Source organism: Leptinotarsa decemlineata, unplaced genomic scaffold (genome assembly GCF_025532065.1).
Source record: "Leptinotarsa decemlineata unplaced genomic scaffold, Ldec_3_MD MMD2_tig00000505_RagTag_RagTag, whole genome shotgun sequence".
Classification (NCBI taxonomy): domain Eukaryota; kingdom Metazoa; phylum Arthropoda; class Insecta; order Coleoptera; family Chrysomelidae; genus Leptinotarsa; species Leptinotarsa decemlineata.
The window spans coordinates 16,775,228-16,795,389 of NW_027412549.1; the positions used below are offsets into that span (position 1 = coordinate 16,775,228).

Sequence of the window (20,162 nt, forward strand, 5' to 3'; positions counted from 1 at the left end):
GTCCTAAAGTATATATTGGTGAAACGGGCAGAACATTTATGAATCGAATCCAGGAACATCATACGAGCTATGTAAACAAGAAAACAAATTCAAATCATCTTCTAGAAGAAAATCATATATTCAACGAAGAGTTCAAAATTTTGGAGGTTTGAAACTGAATCATTTGGAATCAATGGAAATCATTAAACTTAAAAATTCAAACATTCTAATGAATGACCAACTAGATTTGAATAGATCATCATAATTGAACTGTTCTTAAATACCGAGAAAGAATTATTATTGATGTAGATTGAGCAGGTACCTTAGGTAAAGGTTTATGTAATTTTTTGGAGTTAGTCTCAAATATGGTCAACGGTAGCATATAAATATTTATGTAAGAACAAGTTGAAGTATTCAAATCATTTGAGAAAGCTACTGTGCTAGCGAAACAAGTTGTGATATATTTTTCAAATAAAGTTTGTAGAGATCAAATCATGAAGTGCAGTTTTTTAAATTACTATGGATCTTCATCAAGTAATGGCCGAATCAATCAGGAAACATTCAATATTCGTTGTAGCCAGTTGTGATAATCTACTGTCTGGGATCGGCGAAAGTGGTGAATGTTTCAGATTTCGATATACAACATTAATTTTCTCTTACGTACCGTATGAAGTAGTCATTAGACTTACTTTAATATTTTGAGAAGGATTTAACCGATCCTTCATCCGATATCCTTCATAAACTTTTTCAATACAGTTTTTAGATATTTTGACAAAACAGTTACATAATCGCTTCTCGTGTTTCGGTACTTACACAAAAGCCTCCTAAGGTGTGTTTAATTTTATCAGTATTGTCTGTCAACTTATATGTTGAAATTTCGTGAACCATTTTATGAAAATCTCACAATGAATTGTTGAACACGAATTCAATATTCATTATTCCAATATCAATTCAGATTCAGTTAATAATTTTGGTCAACTATCATGCAATGATTTCATGAAGCATATTACCTCACATCTACATCAATAATAATTCTTTCTCGGTTTCAAACAAGTTAAATAATGGTGATCTATTCAAATCTAGTTGGTCATCTATTAAAATGTTTGAATTTTTAAGTATAATAATTTCCATTGCTGCCAAATTATTCAGTTTCAAACCTTTATTTTCTTTGCGCAAAATTTGGAACTCTTCTTCAAATATATGATTTTCTACTAGAAGATGATTTGAATATGTTGAATTTGTTTTCTTATTTACATAGCTCGTATGATGTTCCTAGATTCGATTCCTAAATGTTCTGCCAGTTTGACCAATATATACCTCAGGGCACGTTCTACACTTCAAATTATATATATCCAAATATATATAATTTGGATATTTTGTCTTCATTATTTTTAACTAACTTTCCCAACGTATTACTTGTTCTATATGCAATTTTAATATCTCGTAGTTGTCGTTTATGAAATTACTATGGATCTTTATCAAGTAACGGCCGAATCAGAAGAAAAATGCAGTGAATAGTAAAAATCATGTGTTTAGTATGTATCTATGGAATATATTTTCTGATGTGTACCGATTACTGTTTTTTGACTCAAATTACATCGCCTAGTAAAAATATCACCTGGCAACACTAATCGTATTATTATGGCTCAACTTCGTGCATCACAAACGCATAATGAAAAATTGATAACAAAGCATTCATCCATCCTAATGTGGTACGAAGCTTTTTTGATAATATTTTAAATATTTGTTAATTGAGCAAAATTTATGAAAAAAACTCCCAACAATCCCGTAATATATAAAGATTTATTGATGTTAGGTAACATACAGCTTGACATACCTACCTTTAGCGAACTGCTAGATCCAACTTAGGATTTTTAGTTCGAGTCATAATGATAACTTCTTATATAATATTACTGTATCGATCTGATATATGATTTCTCATATATGAATGTCAGGTATAAAAAGTTGACGTTGAGATTATTCAAATCAGTTCTCTTTCATTTCTCTTTGAGTGATACATCTAACCAACAAAATGTTTTTGAAGGTAAGTACTGTATTCTAATAATAGTAGATTTGATAGATGACGTATTGATATTTGTATCGCTATGATCCATTTCAAAAATTATCTTGGTGGGTGATGAATATTTTCTTACGATTCTACCCATCCTTATTAATAAGTATCAGCTCATAATAGCATGATTTACAGATTAGTCGATGTTCCTCTCTCAATAGATAATATCAATGAAGAACCTAATATCATCAAACAAATTGCGGTTAACAATGGGTTTAAAGCAGAATAAATAAACGAAATACTTGCCAAAAAAATCTACCCAAAAGCGATTTGAGACGTTTTTCCTATTGTTGAGGTAAATAAACAAAATTATAGAGCTTTAACGTATTTTGGACAAACAACGGAAAAGTGCCTTCATTTTTGAGGAAACAAGATATTCAAATTGCATATAGAACAAGTAATACGTCGGAAAAGTTGGTTAAAAATAATAAAGACAAAGTATCCAAATTCGAGAAATCAGGGGTATATGAATTGAAGTGTGGAACGTGTCCTCTAAGATATATATTGGCCAAACTGGCAGAACATCAAGGACTCGAATCCAGGAACATCATACGAGCTATGCAACGTAAGAAAACAAATGCAACATTCAAATCATCTTCTAGTTCAAAATTTTCCACATAGAAAATAGAGGTTTGAAACTAAATCATTTGGAAGCAATGGAAATTAATAAACTTGAAAATTCAAACATTATTCTGAAGGACAAACTGGATTTGAATAGATCACCATAATTGAACTTGTTTTCTGAAAAACCGAGAAAGAATTATTATTGATGTCGAAGTGAGGTAATATGATTCAGGTGATCATAATTGAATAGATACGTTCGGTAGAGGTTTAGGTAATTTTTTGGAGGTAGTCTCAATTATGGTTACTTGTAGTATATAAATATTAGTGTAAGAAACAACTTGAAGTAGTCAAATCACTTGATAAAGCTACTGTGCTAGCGAAACATGTGATATATTTTTCAAATGAAGTTTATGGAGATCAAATCGTGACGTGTAGTTTTTGAAATTAATTTGACAGATATATCTTCAAGAAAATGGCTTCTATCAATTGTCAAAGTTCGGAAGTTCCTGTTGGAAGAACATGAACATACGTTCACTCATTATGATCGATTCAGATGTTCAAAAAAGTACTTTGTAATGTCACCACTCGGTTTCGTGGTCTACTACCCGGGCTAATATCACGCTGGATACCGAATCGTATCCACAAGTCACACCCTCGTCTCGTCATTCCATCCAGATTCCATGACATCGGTCACGGAAGCACATCTTCACCGGCAGAAGTAGGTTGCATATCTCAATGAGCATCTAGAAGTGATTCCGAATTGAGGTGAAAGTACCCAGGTTCAATCCAATACCACAAAAACCCAGGCATCGGCGTTCTCCAAGAAAATGAATGTATCACAAGTAAGGGTTTGTAATTTAAACTTTTTGTGATTTGGTGGGTGAGGCCTAGGGGGTTGCTGGGGGTGAGTTCTCTTTCATGTCACTTTAGTGACATGACCTAACTTCCCAGAAACGGTTTCGAAGATTTTTCGATATCAGCTTTCGTTCGTAAGATATAGCCCATTGTAAGTTTTAAAATGGACATACTGTATATAGTTTGTATAACCATATTCCACAAAAATATAAAGTTAGTAAAGTTTCCTTATTTTAGTGCTATTACAAAAATATGTCATCGCTGCTCAATCAGAAAGTCATTGACTTCATATATTTTATACTTCTCAAAAATTTTCAGTATAAACATTCAACATGTTTTCTCTCCCTGTTTCCTCTCTCCTTTCTTTTTTTCTCTTCTTTTTTTTTTTTCTAGTTTAGTTTTTTTCCAGACTGATTTATTATTGTGTTTATATGTAATAAGGAACTAACAATTAATTTTTTTTTCACCGTAGTGTGCGCTGGTCAGGCCCTATCCCCCGAAGCCCCGATACATTCGGGAGGGCGCGCCAGCATTATCAACCAATGACCACTCCCCACACCGTGGGGTAAGTGATCATTGGGTCCGAGAATCATGTGCCCTGAGCATGCGCAGTGAGCCAAGAATGACAGCCTTCTGCATCTGTGCGGCTAAGATTTCTGCCTTAGTGCGGCAAGCCAGTATGATTTTAAGATTCGAGAGTAGAGAGGACATCATTCCACCAAGGACTCCAATAATCAGAACAACCATCTTGACAGAGTGATCTGGATAGAGTCTGCGGAGTTCGAAGAGGAAATCTCGATATTTTATCCGTTTTTCCTCCTCTTTTCTGACGATATTCGTCTCGCCAGGAGCTGAAAACGCCACGACAAATATCGTTTTGGTCTGGTGGTCGAGAAGGACTACATCAGGCTTATTAGCTTGCATGAGCCTGAGGGTGGGGAACGAATAGTTCCAATAAATTTGTCACTTCTCGTTCCCCACAACGGATTCAATATCCCCCAGAGCGTAGGGCAACACCGGTGTCTCGTCAATACCGTAAGAGTGCCGTAGATGGTAATATAGCACTCTTAGGGCCGCGTTATGTAGATGGATATAGGCCGAGACCGCATATGCTGGACATGCTGATAGCAAGTGCATTAGGGTCTCGGGCGCCTCGCGGCAAGCCCTGCACCTTGTGTCTGAAACCTCTATACTCATCACGCGACTGCGGTAGACTAAGGTGTTGTAGACACCATCCTGGCAAGCCATGATGAACCCTTCAGTTTCCAACTTCAGCCCACTCGACCTGAGAAAAGCGAACGTCAGGCGCTTTGATAAGCCAAGGTCTCCAATGTTATTGAAGAAGGCCCCATGCATTGGCTTATCCTTGTGTCTCCGCAGAAGTAAGGTGATCTCTACGGCTTTAATCTGAGCTTTTTGCTGAACGGGTTCCAACTCGGTGACAGAGTTGAAGTCACCTCGTTCAGAGTCGAAAACTATACCGAGTTCATCAGCTGCTCGGGCAGCTGCCCTAAGGAGAGAAGTTCCAATTCCTGCTCTCTCATGGTCACGGACCATGCAGAGAAGGGGATCCGAACTCCTGACGACTTTACAGACTGTATCCAGTACCATTCTGTCATGTAGACACTCCAAACTCAAAAGACCACGGCCTCCCTGTTGTCAGGGGAAGTACAACCGTGGAACGAACGATTTGGGAGTAGAGTAAGATTGGAACGGCAAGCATATTTGTTGCAGCAACTTTGTTTTTCCCCGACAGTTCCGATGACCAGATCTGTCGAAGTTTGTGCTGATACTTGCTGATACGTGCTTATTATTATTATTATCATTATTATTATTATTATTATATATTTTTTCCTGATTTCAGACTCTGGTCATAGGCTTCTTCCTCACCTATACGTCAGCTATCCGAGTTCAAACATCTTACGCGGCTTTCAATAAAAACCATAATGCTCTTCAACATATTCATTCACAACACAATATAATTCAAACAAACGCTGCACACTATTCAGTTCCATCACACTTTCCTCACGTTCATGCTGCTCCCCAGCAATCTGCTCCGGTATTTTCATCTTCGCATGGAGCTCCTAGACCGTATCCTTCAATTTCTTCCAGTCACAGGGTCCAAGCTTCCCATGTTGCACCAGCTGTCTATACTGCACCAGTAGTCCATACTGCACAAGCTTTGTTAGCTGCACCAGTCTTACAAGCCGTTCCAGATGTCCATTCTATGCCTGTTTTCCAAAATGTGTTTACAAATCAATACGATGGGATTCAATCCAAGCAATATACTCCATCGATGGCTTCTCATGCAGCTCCTGTTTTGAAAAAGGCTCATCACGAAGAAGAATACGTGAGTTGATACAGTAACTTTATTGAATATACAGTTATTTTTTGGATATCTTACTGTCTGTGTTTAGATTAGAAAAGTCAAATTTAAAAGGTATCTGGCACATATGGATAGTTTACATTTCAAACTTTTCGAATTCAATTTTCTTGATAGAGAATACAGAACATTCAAAATGAAAATCTTATGTTGTTTGATACAGATTTCCAACATGCCCAGCATGCAACTCTAGAATTGAAGGAAGAGGCGGAAAATTATTTCAGCTGTTTACTCTTGAATTGTAAATTACGTAGAAAATCAATCTATTTGTGAACTTATGAGTTCCACGTCATATTTTCTATATTATCCTGAAAATTATTTCAATTTATTTGGTCAGTACGACTGTTGATGATTTTATAATAAGAATAAAACACAATTGAGGAAGCGATTAGTGATATATCACGTAATTCGCTTTTAGAAACAAATACAGAAAATGTAGGTGAAAAAATTTCTAAATAAATGTGAATTTCAGTTCAGATAGGATGAAAGATAGATATATCACTACTCCATTATTCTGATGACCCTGATAATGTATCATGTTATATTTTGTTATTTTCCAAGTTTCCACGAGTATATTACACAATCGAAGCCTAGGTCAATGTCATGTAGGAGAATTTTGAATTAATTAATGTTTTTTGAATACTCCTAATGTTTCGTTGTATGAATTTGACATTACAATTCATTTTATTCAGTTAGGACTGAATGTATTTGAAACTCTTGGATATATAGATGCATATCTATCAAACTATAAAAAACACATATCTCTTGTACGTGAAAAAACAAATATAAACTATCAAAATCGCTTGGAAAAAAACCTAAAATTATATTCATTGGTATGTGAGCTTGAAATGTTTCAGAAAGGAAAATATCAAAATTTATTTGGTCAAATTTGAGCTAGTTGTCATCTTCTTCTTGTTGAGCCCAGATAGATTTGCTTATGATGTTGGCCGAGGTGTGATTTTTTTCGAAGGAGTGTCTTTTATTCTAATTTCACTTCTGTCCCTCATGTCAATTGCTTGGTTACTTTTCTTGTGTGACTCGTTTATTAGGTGTAGACTTACTTTCACAAATTCTGTTTCGCTGATATCTAGGGATCTCGAAGTTTCCCATTCCACTATCGTATAAATTGTATTGCCATCAAAACGTTTGATTTTTTTTATATAACTTGCTTCGTTACTAGTTTTTCTGGCGTCTACTCAAACTCTCTTACTATCTTAGTTCCTGCTCATTGTAGGTCTGTTTGATCTTTGGCTAATCCGATATTTGAACCTTTCATTTTGAAACAATTTTGTAGTATAATTTTTTTCGTTTGATATGATACAAGTTCAACCTTCAAAGGAGCCGTTATTGAAGTTACTAATAGATATAAATTATTCATATCTATGTCATTCACTTCAACGTTTAATGATCGATTGATTTCTTTATAGAAAAATGATGAATTTCTTTGACTGGGTACTTCGTCGAGACCCAATACTATTTTTTTTGTTGTTCCTTTTCCTTTCATTTATTTTTTTCTTCAGTTGTCGATTTCCAGCTTCTAATTTGGTTAATTCAGACTTCAGGTTTTCTACTTTCAGAGAAATGCATAATTATCCTCATTCATAATCAACTCTGATTCAACTTATCATTCAAGAAGTTATTGGTGTGAATTACATAATTGCATAAATAAAATGCATCATGCGACTATAATTATTCGAACAGTTCAGAAAATGGAATAGAAAACATAATTGTTCACATCCAACTTGACTCCTCTGTTGCCCCGTTGTTTTTCATTCATTTAGAATAGTTCGGACACTCCTTGTGATTTCAAGGATATTTATAGAAATCAAATTTACTGAGTCATCGTTCAGAGAAATCTTGTTTATCTACGGCATGTATAACTGAATAGTTTTGGAAAGATATTAGTGGTAGATAATTTTTTTCATCAAATCACAAAAACAATCAGTTTATGTTAGAGAACTACGTTAAGAGTATTCTTATCAAGTAACTCATATGAATTATTTTCAGTCACATCCAAAGTACCAGTTTGCTTATGGCGTCGAAGACCACCACACTGGCAACATCCACTCCCATAACGAATCCAGAGATGGAGACTCCACGCAAGGAGAATACTCCCTTCATGAAGCTGACGGTACAATCAGAACCGTCAAATATACAGTAGAAAAACATGGTGGATTCAACGCAATTGTCGAAAGATCGGGACATCCACATCATCCACAAACGGTTGCACATCATTCTTATCAAGTTCCCCACCACCAATGATCAATTCACCAATGTTGTGTGCCTAGTCTGTTATATTTTGTTCATTGTTATTGTAAATAATAATTTTATATTTTAATTATTTAATTTGGTATTTATTCTTATCTATAACCTCAAATTCATCATACAATTTATTCAAATGACAGCAGCAAGACTATACATGGTTTTTCTCTGTCGAATCTTACATGAGTCAGAAGCATCTACTTTTGAGTTGTTTCAAAAGTTTGGTCAGGTTTTATAAGTCTATTCTTGAATGTAAATCCCAGTGAATTTAATTCAATTTGATTGAAATAAGCGCCATTTGAATCAGTGCACTTTTGCCAACGTAATAAAAGTCGATAAATTCTGTCAACATAAAAATTGGGTGCTCGAAGTTTGATGAAGTCAACGAAGGCCATTTTGCCTGATCTCGATTGGCGAAGGATCTACCAGTAAAAAGTTATCAAAGTGCTTGATTGTGCAAAGTAAAAATTACCACAAAAAATGACTTTCCTTGAATATTTATCATAATATTTTGTTGCAGATATGGGGTATCAAATCGACAGTTCAATTTTAATGATCTAATTTTCAAAAATAGACTCATTACGCTTTGGTAATTGAGTTCTTATAAAACATCAATAATTACCTCCGGATAACTTTCTATCTCTGGATCAGATGAGGTACATGTTCGGCCTCATAAATGTGAAACGTGAGTTTAGTTGAAAGACATATATTTCATTCCAAAATTGTACTTGATGTGAGTCACCTCTTCGCACATCGTGAAGTAACTGAAAAGTACTTTGTTACTCTTTTTATCTCATTGTTCCGTATCTGATACTGAATTAATTTGAAATCAATTTAAAATTTGGAAAGTGAATAACACAACGGTTCCTTCAGAGTGTCAATTAACAATTTTTCATTTTCATGAATCTGGAAACAAAGAAGGCATCCCGGTACTGTATAAAAATTGCGTTTGTGTTCTTTGCAGTAGTAAGAACCAACGAGAATCAAAATAGTGCATTTCAAATACATACAGTATGATACCTATAGTTTGCAGCTTATATCATCGTTTACAGTGTGATATGAATAATCTGCAGATATGTATAACAAACATATTCCTTTGATTGGAAGGTTCCCACATTTTTTTGTATCAAGATGGAGTAGTAGAAATCCAAAAAACTTTCTTTCCCAAATATTCCATTTTCTGGCGTTTTCATTTTGTTCATAACTTTCTCTTTTGAAGTTTTGGCGAACGCGCAAGTTTCAATTCTTTGTACAAATTCCTTATTTTATTTCAGCAAATTCTTTCCGTTATATTCTTCAGCAACAAACCGAATAGTAAGAAAAAACTGATCAATACAGTTCATTGTATGATTTTCACTATTGAAGGGTTTTACAAAAACCGCGACACGTGTTTCGCTATGCAATAGCTTCCTCAAGCATAAATTGAGAGTTACTTCTAAATTAAAACCATTTTATATTCTAACCTAGTACCTACTCATCTACCTAAATAATGAATCTACCTGGAATAATCTACCAATAATGGCGAATTATTCAATTCAGTTTGATCTTTCATAAAAGTTTCAAACCTTTCTTCTGGAAATGGTTGAACTCATGAATAGGTCTGAGTGGGTTTCTCATTATGAGACCTTTGTAGTGCAGGAAGTAAAAAGTTTCATTGAATTGGAAGTAATTCTGTGACAAACACACCGTAAACAAGTCTAATATTTCATTTTTCAATACCGGATTGATAGAGTTTTCGTCCAATAGATACTCCACAAAAACTCTCAACATATTACGAACGATCAAACTGAATTGAATAATTCGCAATTATTGAATCTGTTCATTTGCAGGTAAAAATAGTTAGGTATGCAGGGCTTTTCATGATGAGCGTTAATTATTCGTTTCCGACAAACTATTCAACGGATCAACCTGAAAATTTCACAGTATGCATAAATCAATATGACCTACACGCCTGAAATATTTCAGACGAAGCGGCGTTGTCGCTTCTACTATAAAGTAGCGGCTTCTTTGATTTTTCAAATGGAATACCCCGTATATAATATCATATTATGATTCATTATCACTTTGTCAACAAATTCATATACTATTTCCCTATACCTACGTATCTATTACCGTTTAGAAGATATATATTAATTTCGATATTTTTTGTACCAAACATGAACTTTTATAAATGCTGATAATCTTGAACTCTCTTGCACTAATCGATCAAATTTGAAATGGATTGGAGTGATACTATGAGGATCTTCACTACGAGTCATACTTTCATTTGCCTCATACAGGGTTTTCAAAAAATGCAGATACTTTGATCTCATGAAAAAATTAGTGGAACTCAATTTTTTCAAATGAAACTTCCTGTATATTTCAACATTTTTGAGCTCTACATCCAATTTTAGATTAACTTTGTTCAGATAATACTATTTTTATTTTGAACCGTTTTCGAGATAAACTGTTTCAAACGGAAACTGACGTGGTTTTCTTGCTCGTTTTTTTGAATTCATCACTTATTTTGGATATTCAACATTTTTTTCATACTTAGTAATATTTCTTTTTCATCCAGTTTTTTAACTGTCTCAGATCAGTCAATTCGAAATTGGTATGTACCTACCTTAGAAAAAGTTACAATTTGTATACTTTGAAGAATTGTTCTATAACGTACAACAGTACACATTATTATTTTTTAATAGTGTGCTTTGGAAAAATAAATAAACCAATTATTTAACGTCAGACTTTTGTTGGTGGTTTTGACTGATTGTGATAGCTACCAATTATAATAGAATAATGTCAAGATTAGGTTACAGTAATGAAGGTTTCTTGAATTTATTAATAATTTATGGTGAGTGCAATAGAATTGCAAGTAGAACATGCCGAGTATTTCATGAAAGATATCCACAACTTCCGAAGCCAAATAATAATGTGACAAATCGACTACTAAAAAACTGTAGGTTGAATGGAACCTTCTGTCCAAAAGTCATTCGTAAGAAGACTAAAGTGGATGATGATGACAATGGTATAACAGTTTTGGGATACTTTAATGCATTTCCAAATGCTTCTCCGCACGAGGCTGAAAGGGAGATAGGTATACCCTACGTGACAATTTGTCGAATTCTTAATAAGCATAAATGGCATCCCTATAAGTTCTACTGTGTCCAACATTTGAAAGAGACTGGTTTACCTCGTAGAGTGGAATTCTTTGAATGGTTACTTGTCAAGACTCAAGAGGATAAGCATTTCCTTGACAATATCATATGGACAGATGAGGCCAAGATCACAAAAAATGGAGTTTTCAATAAACACAACAGTCATTATTGGGCGCCAGAAAATCCCCATGTTGTCCGCCAAAGGGGTTTTCAAGAAAGATGGCAATTCTATGTATTTTGTGCCATAAAGAATGAGTCAATTTTTTATATCGAGTTTTATGATGATAATTTGAATGCATCAAAATATGAAGATTTACTGAGGAATGGAATTCAAATTATTTCAAATGATAGACCAGGAAGAGAACGTGTATGGTACCAAATGGATGGTGCTCCACCCCAAAATTCTCATTCAGTCAGCGAAGCTTTAACCGGAATCTTCGAAGACAGATGGATTGGTAATGATGGAGCTTTTCGTTGGCCTCCTAGAACACCAGATGGCAATCCATTAGATTATTTCGTGTGGGGTTTCATTAAAAATATGATTTACTCTGCTCCAATAACACCAATGGAAGATATGAAATCGAGAGTTACAACTGCTTTCAATAGTTTGACTCCAGACTTGATCAGAAACGCTACACATGACAATCTTTTGAAGAGATTACATGTTTGTTTAAGTAGAGGTGGAGATGTGTTTGAACATATTCTGAAATACACTGACGATTAAATTAAATCATTAATTTATGGGTTTATTATTTTCAGTTCGTGTTTCAGCGTTAATAAAACTATTGTTTGAAGAGAAGTTTCATTCGATGGTTGAGGAGTATTTTAATAATTATTTTTCCGTTATATTATCTGTGACTAATTGAGAAACATCAAACGAAACCTGTTTTACAAAAATGAGTAATGAATAAGGAAACCATGTCAATTTTCGTTTGAAACAGTTTATCTGGAAATCGGTTCAAAATAGAAATAGTATTATCTAAACAAAGTTAATCTAAAATTGGATGTAGAGCTCAAATATATAAGGTGTTCCATTTGAAAAAATTGAGTTCCACTCATTTTTTCATGAGATCAAAGTATCTGCATTTTTTGAAGACCCTGTATGAGGCAAATGAAAATATGACACGGAGTGAAGATCCTCATAGTATCACTCCACTCTATTTTAAATTAAATCGTTTTATTGCAGGAGAGTTCAAGATTATCAGCATTCATAAAAGTTCATGTTAGGTAAAAAAAATATGGAAATTAATTTATATCTTCTAAACGGTAATAGATAGGTATAGGAAAATAGTATATGAATTTGTTGACAAAGTAATAATAATGAATCATAATATGATATTATATACGGGGTGTTCCATTACAAAAATCAAAGAAGCCACTACTTTATAGTAGAAGCGACAACGCCGCTTCGTCTAAAATATTTTTGGCGTATAGGTCATATCGACTTATGCATACTGTGGAATTTTCAGGTTGATCCGTTGAATAGTTTGCCAGAAACAGCCAATTAAGCTCATCATGAAAAGCCCTGTATTTACAGGTGTACTTTCGAAAAAAATTATTGATATTGTTAATAAATTCATATCTGACCTTTTCAGGTAGATTCATTATTTAGGTAGAGGAGTGGGTACTAGGTTAGAGTTTAAAATGGTTGTAATTTAGAAGTAACTCTCAGTTTATGCTTGAGGAAGCTATTGTATAGCGAAACACGTGTCGCGGTTTTTGTAAAACCCTTTTATAGTGAAAATCATTCAATAAACTGTACTGATTAGTTTTTTAAAATGAATTTTCATCAAGTATCGGCCAGTTCTATTCAAAAACTGAATATTGTCAAACTCCAGACATGAAAGAACAAATTATGTCGACCTTATTCTACCATACACTACAGACAACAATAAGAAATCGACTCAACAATATACTTTCTCTGTTTGGTTTTATTCAAAATAAATTTGACAAGGTTGCTTACTGAATATGATGAAGGCAATATTCAGATATCTGAATCATGTCGTTGAGCAATAATAGTATTGTATCTACTTACAAAATCGACCTTGCCGTTCTAATTATAGCCATGAAAAACTCCCTCACAATTCCGGAGGTAATTATTGTTGTTTTATCATAACTGAATTAACAATTGGTAATGAGTTCATTTGTGAAAATAAGATCATTGAAATTAAACTGTCGATTCAATACCTCATATCTGCAACATAATTTTTTAATATCGATAGATAGCTTAGTGGCTTGTTCTGAAAAGTCGTCATGAACGACCTGAAAAAATATCCTCAGTCTAATATGAAATTCAACTATACACGAGAGGAAGTTTAACTATTCCTCATATACTTTTTCTGAAAAAATATAAACTGAAATATCAATAAGAGTATATTCATAATAGATCTTGTACTCATAAAATGATAAAAGAATCATATGAAACTTGTACTTTCTAGAATTGTTTGTGAGGAGTTAGAATTGATATTAGTAAAAATGCCTTCGAATGCACCTGGAAGTGTGCCTAATATAAGAATAAGACATGAATGACACCCGATTATACCAATGCTGAAAAAATATCCGTAAATCGATAGCCACCATATATTAGATCTTGTCAAATCATTATTTTAATGATTTTTCACAAAATTTTGATTGGGATTCTAGAGCGGTCACTATATTAGTTTGAACACGCAGCACATTTTTTTTCAATTTTTTGTTTCATAAAAACGTGGCTATGCAGATTATCTAGGAGAAATTATAGCAGAAAAAAATTGTTTGAAATATGTTTTTTCATCAATACAAATTTGTGGGAGCTGAGAATTGACGAGATCTTTTTTTTCAACGTGTGATTGCTAATACGCGTCAGACAATCCGCTGCTGAAATTCCAAAATCATACAATTGGACTCAAAAAAAGCATCACACAGCGATTTATTGCTAGTCACGCAAACAAATCGATTACAGCTTGTCAAATGTAGGAAGAGCTTTCTAAATTATTTAATGATCTCGCCCAGTAGACATGCGTTTGTTAAAAGAGGGCGAGTGTGGCAAAGAGAGGGAGAGAGAGAGAGAATTATCAAGTCTCTCCCAGATTTGACACGCTGTACTTAATAATACATAGATTTCAGTAGGTTAGGTTAGGTAAGGTTAGGACGAAAGTGGGTGGGTCTATTCGACTTTCCACCGCAACCCACAAGGGTTTATTGTGGTTCACAGCTATTCACACTCGAACAAATAAACCTAGCTCCTTAACGTGGCTAGAAATCCAGACAAGAGTCAATTTGTTGAGTCTTTCTATTGAGGAGAGCCTTTTTTGGCAACTTACTACCAAATTAGTCGTTGTTCCGTCTAAATTGGATGAAGGATTCCGAAATACTCAATTTCTTTACAAACCGAAACAATTATTAGGATTGACTAGTCTATTGGAATTGCCGATCAGCAAAACTGTGTTTTTTCATCTGTTCCCCTAGCCGGACTGAGTGCAGTAGCTTTGTAATAAGAAAATAGTAGTTTATATAAAAATATTCAGAACAACTTATCCATAAAAGGATAAAGAACATTGGATATCTCAATTGGGATTAAATCTGCTCAATATATATGCTTAACCTCGTAGGGTAACTTTTCATCCTCCGCGAACATACATATTTCTTCTTTCAATAGTAATCTTGAATTGGTCTATGCTGTAATCAAAAGTAATGAAATCTTCACATTTGGGGTATATTGACGTTACACACATACATGAGAGAATAGAAGAAATGTTCACAAAGAAATGTAATATATAAATGATTACTGGTACATACGAAAAGAAATTGTTGGGACGGCGAACTGGTTTGGACACTGAAATTATTAATCATAATAAACATTCCAAACTAGATTTTTTACATAATTCGTCAGATACAGTTATGTCACCTAAAGAGACGCAAATAAGTAGGTATAATTCTTAGAAAATTTTTGATCTCAATAATTACATAATGATATTCCTCCATTTAAGAATTTATTTTTGTAGAGCAGTGCCAACCGATATAATATTCTCAGGACACTATAAAAGGTGGTTGGTAATAAGTTTTCAATCAGTCTAATTTTAGAAGTGATCATTGATCAATTATTTCCGACAAAAACATATTATTCACAATGCTTCACAAAGTAAGTACTTTCATTTCATTACGATGCACGTTTGTCGAAGCTATTTCTTACTTAAATATACAAATTGAGTAACAAGGTTTTTGAATAAACTAAAAGGTTGAGTTCATAATCTCTGGCGTGAACATGTTGTGCACTAAGAAGTTTTAGGGGTGCAGATGAAAGTTTTTGTTGAAAAATAACAAGCAAAATATGCATGAAATTGAAGATTACAATGAAAATTGGGAAATAATGGTTTCGAATTTCTACTTCTCCATGTATACAAAAAAAAATGAAATCTCCCAAATGAAGGAAGGAAACAATTGATTAATAATGATAATAATAATAAAGTTTGTTTTATTCATAATATACAATTTCAAGTAACATATTACTAATACATTACTGGGAAAAAAATGAACGAAGCACCACGGAAGAAACATCAAAAGAGTTTTTTGTGTGTGGTATAGTCAACCTATTGAAAATGGAATTGAATATAAAAAATTAGTTCGAATTGAAACAAACTTTTCACATGGATGTGAACATCATGCAAAAAAGTGACTTCCAGACACAAATTGGAAATAAAAAGCTCTTTCGAAACAACTACTTTCATATAAACATCGAATTAAGGTTCATTCGAACATCATTTGAGTTTTGTAAATTATTCACTAATTATTTCGTAGCTTCCGCTTTCTTCGATAACAGTTATTGAAGTTATACAATTAACATTATATCCAAGTTTATGTATTTGATTCATTGTAGGTTGTTATAATAACATTAGTAGCAACAGCTGTTATCGCTGCTGAAAATACTTATCAGGCCGCTACTTCATTCGTATCCTTCAATGATAACCACAACAGTATTCAGCATGTTCAATCTGACCCAGTCTTTGCGAAGAGTACTCCTGTACATCATTTGGCTCCAACTCACTCTGTCTCTCCATATTCTGCACCTTCGAAAGCTTATGCTCCACCATCATATGCTGCAGCCACTCATTCATCACGTGTGAATGATGAACCTCAAGTTTCATCACAGTATCATTCCTCTCCCACTGTACACCACTCTGAACCCAGGACACATGTAGCTCATTCAGCTCCCATTGCTGCTCAAGAACATGAAAGACATGAGGAAGAATACGTGAGTAGGAAATAATGAACTAATTATTTGTTTTTCTTCTGGTAAAATCTATATTTGGGATAGAATAGTTATTAAGAGTTCAAATGAAAGATGGCTTCTATAATTTTTATTATTGAAGAAGCATTTTTGTTCAAAGACGCCATATTGATAAGGATATCCTTAAGGAAAACTAATATATGAATGATATGATGATGAATTTGGGATTTTGCTTTTCAGGCTCCAGCAAAATACGACTTCGCTTACGGAGTAGAGGACCACCACACTGGAGACATCCACTCACACAAAGAATCCAGGGATGGTGACATCACTCACGGAGAGTACTCTCTTCATGAAGCTGACGGTACCATCAGGACTGTCAAGTATACAGTTGAAAAACACAGTGGATTCAATGCTGTTGTTGAAAGATCTGGCCACTCCAAAGAACAAGTTTCGAATAATATTCCGCAGTACAATCATCACTTATAATTTTGGTTTTCATGAATTCCTGATTGTTACCCATTTTTCACATATTATTCATGTAATTGTTATCAAATATATTTTTCCAATAAGTTCTTGATTTGTTTCAGTAATTGTTATCTTAAAGTTGCCGGTTCACCATTGGGCACTTGAGGTACACTCAAATAATTCTTGATTGCGTGATTATGGAATGGCAAATCATGAAGGAAAATACTAATTCATAAATTGATGAGAAATCAAATTGACGTCAAAATGAAAATATATCGTAAGTGCTGTACATTTCGCTCTGCAGTTACTATATAGGTTGGTAGATCTTTCATTGGATGAATAGTTTTATCTGAACTAACACTATGGAACATACCTATATCAAAACAACATACCCTTCCATCAATTTTTTCCTGAAATGGATGTCGAAGTAAAATAATAAAATTATTCCTGCATATGCTGTTGGCGATACAACTGCCGCAATAGACTTTCAATTATTGGAACACACTTGCAGACCGGTTTCGGGCTGTTTGGCCACTCGCCAGTGCAAAGTAGTGTCTATCGTCAACATGAAGTCGATGATTTCCGATAATTGAAAATCGATTCCTTTCAGAATATCATTCCTCGATCAACGCTGAAGCGGACAACAAACAACAGGTTCGTCATCGCCCCATCTGCCTGTGAACGAGGTAACCAACCGCATATCCGAAATTTGCCCAATTCCTCGTGTAAGGAAAGAAAACTCTCCATATATAGTCAGTGGGTATACTTGAAGACTGACTGTAAATCAAATCATCTAATAGAACAAAAACAACTGTCGTTGAAAGTGACCTGAACGAATTGTTCTTGTAGATGATTTGATTTACAGCCACCCACTGACTATATGTGAAAAGTTTTCTTTCCTCTCATTCTCAATTATTGAAAGTCATCGACTTTATGTTAATGATAGACACTACAATGCACTGACGAGAGGCCAAACAGTCCGAAACCGGTCTGCAAGTGTGTTGCAATAATTAAAAATATATTGCGGCAGTTGCATTGCCAACAGCATATGCAGGAATAACTTCAATGAAGAATCCTGCACTAACACCTGTCGAATATAAATCAATGTTCATCGTGGTATTAGCCAGGAGAGTACTTGTTTTCCGATAGATGTCAGTCCATTATTCTATACAGTATAGGAGTTGAGACTGACCTGAACGAATTATTCCTTCAGATGATTTGAAGTAATGAAGTAGTTATATTGAAAAATGGCAGATTACCGCAGTTGAGCTAAATAAAAAACGAATGGGAAAGACAGTCAACAAAAACTTCGAATAATACGATTGAATGCTCTTAGATCAACAATGAAAACGATTTTTTTTCAAAATCTGGGATTCTGAAAGGGAAATGAAAATGAAGAACCATGTTCGAAAAAGTCGTGTGGAATTGCAAAAACCTTTTATTAGGTCATTTATCCAGTAAAGCTATTTTTTAACTCGCCTGGCATTCATTTAATTTTTATATATTGGCATTATTGGTCAGATACACATGAGTCGATAGTGCTTGTTTCATTAAAATCGTACAGATGGATCATCATTCTTAAAATTTACTGAATAAAATAGCACATTCGGAAACACCAGAAGATATATAGAGTATAACAAAAGTTATAGTATAATAACAGTAGTTAACAAGTCAATAATGCGGTCTCACCTCATAACTTCCATTGTATTTGTATGCACTACGCCACGTTAATCGAAGAAAACAGTGAGCCAAACCTTGACATTTGATAGAACTTCGCGTGCTTTTTTCGGTCTAGGCTCTCCTGTGCTGTTTTATCGGCACGGTTGGTAGGACTTTCAGTGCCCGGTTTGTTATTTGGTCAGGGCCTCGGGCTTTCTGAGTAGCTAGATGTCTTACGATATCTTTCACTTCCTCGGGAGATGTTGGTGCTAGGAGTTGCGCATTGTCCCTTCTTTGTCTTCTCAGTCTTCGTACCGTTGCTTCCACCTATGTCTCTATTTCTTCTACCTCATCCGTGAGCGGGATGTCGATCTCTCTGTGCTGTCTTTTGAAGTTGTTGGCGATTCCTTCCGCTCTTTCTAGATCAGTGTAGACGATCCCTTGCTCACCGTGTATGGGTGACCATGGTTTTCGGAGTCACTTTCTAAAAGCTTGCTGCATTCTCCATGCAGAATGGTCCTCTGTGTTTAGTTCTTCCAAACGGGTTGTCCATAATCTTTCACGTATTGCTCGCAGTTCTAGTAGGATTCTGCTGGTCCTTTTGTCCATTGGTGCGCGTGTCTTTTGATACCGTCTCTTCAGGCGTCTTCTGATTCTTATGAGCTCCATTGTTTCCGATGCGAGGTGCACCTGTACTGGGATACATTTATGTATTTTGGGGAAAAATCGTTTTTGATGTTCACCTCTCCATTGAATAAGAAATGTAGGGAATTATCATAAAAAAAGTAACTACGGAGAATACTTCTCAAAAAGATGTGTGGATCATGCACAAAAGTTTTTATCAGATACAAACAGAAACACGTTTCTCCAAATGAATATTGAATTACACGGAGTCACTTTTTTTTCATTCAGTTTGTACTCCGAACATCTACAGAGGAAGTGAACGTTGAATAAACGACCGCAAATGTCTCCCTTGTAACGTCGAATCAACAACAAACTATTCTCTGTCCTTCACTCTCCACTCTCGATCCAATTGAATAGTATAGGTAATGCATCCGGTGAGCGACATCATCTCCTAAGTAGCAAGGTATCCTCAGGATCTGCCTTGAATCAAATTCTTGAGCAGCAGAAGAAAAATTTTCCCCCAAGCAAGTCACCAAATGCTCATACTCAAACTATGAATCATCCAAACCAAAAGTGGAAAGACCTTGTATGGCTGACTCTGATGTATTGTCAGATATAGCCGAATCAGAGATGTGTATCTGTAGAGTAGGGAGGGTGAGTGTAGGCTCACAACACTTAGGGCACATGTGACCCATTGTACATCCTCTCAAATAGTTTTCCTCCTAGATATTCGTCCATCCTGCCTTTTCCAGGAAGGTAGACAGGTCACTGGGATACATCTCCTTTATATCGGCAGGTGTAGGTCAAGACTTGCCAAACACACATGATAACTCCAGACACCCGCATAAGACATGCCCGATAGTTTTATCTACCTGTTCACACATCCTGCGTAGAGGTGTGTCCACTAGCCCAATAATATGGAGGTGTTTCCTACATTTCCATAACGTAGGTTTT

General features: G+C 34.8%; 2 protein-coding genes across 2 annotated transcripts; both read left to right on the plus strand.

Annotated features, from left to right (window-relative positions):
* Nucleotides 1-1,931: 1,931 nt before the first annotated feature.
* Nucleotides 1,932-8,198, plus strand: LOC111508371 (uncharacterized). Its single transcript, XM_074174080.1, has 3 exons — nucleotides 1,932-2,023; nucleotides 5,334-5,819; nucleotides 7,860-8,198. The coding sequence occupies exons 1-3, from the start codon at nucleotides 2,012-2,014 to the stop codon at nucleotides 8,112-8,114; spliced, it is 753 nt and encodes a 250-aa protein (XP_074030181.1). The 5' UTR covers nucleotides 1,932-2,011; the 3' UTR covers nucleotides 8,115-8,198.
* A 7,056-nt stretch (nucleotides 8,199-15,254) lies between these two features.
* Nucleotides 15,255-17,032, plus strand: LOC111508374 (uncharacterized). The gene is made up of 3 exons (XM_023163843.2): nucleotides 15,255-15,371; nucleotides 16,107-16,481; nucleotides 16,698-17,032. Exons 1-3 carry the CDS (start codon nucleotides 15,360-15,362, stop codon nucleotides 16,944-16,946), a joined length of 636 nt encoding a protein of 211 aa, XP_023019611.2. The 5' UTR covers nucleotides 15,255-15,359; the 3' UTR covers nucleotides 16,947-17,032.
* The last annotated feature ends 3,130 nt before the right edge of the window (nucleotides 17,033-20,162 follow it).

What these genes read in the sequence shown, in the direction of transcription:
- LOC111508374 (XM_023163843.2), top strand. An exon ending in AAAGACATGAGGAAGAATAC is followed by an intron (nt 16,482 to 16,697) that starts GTGAGTAGGAAA and finishes TTTGCTTTTCAG; the next exon opens with GCTCCAGCAAAATACGACTT.
- LOC111508371 (XM_074174080.1), top strand. An exon ending in CTCATCACGAAGAAGAATAC is followed by an intron (nt 5,820 to 7,859) that starts GTGAGTTGATAC and finishes AATTATTTTCAG; the next exon opens with TCACATCCAAAGTACCAGTT.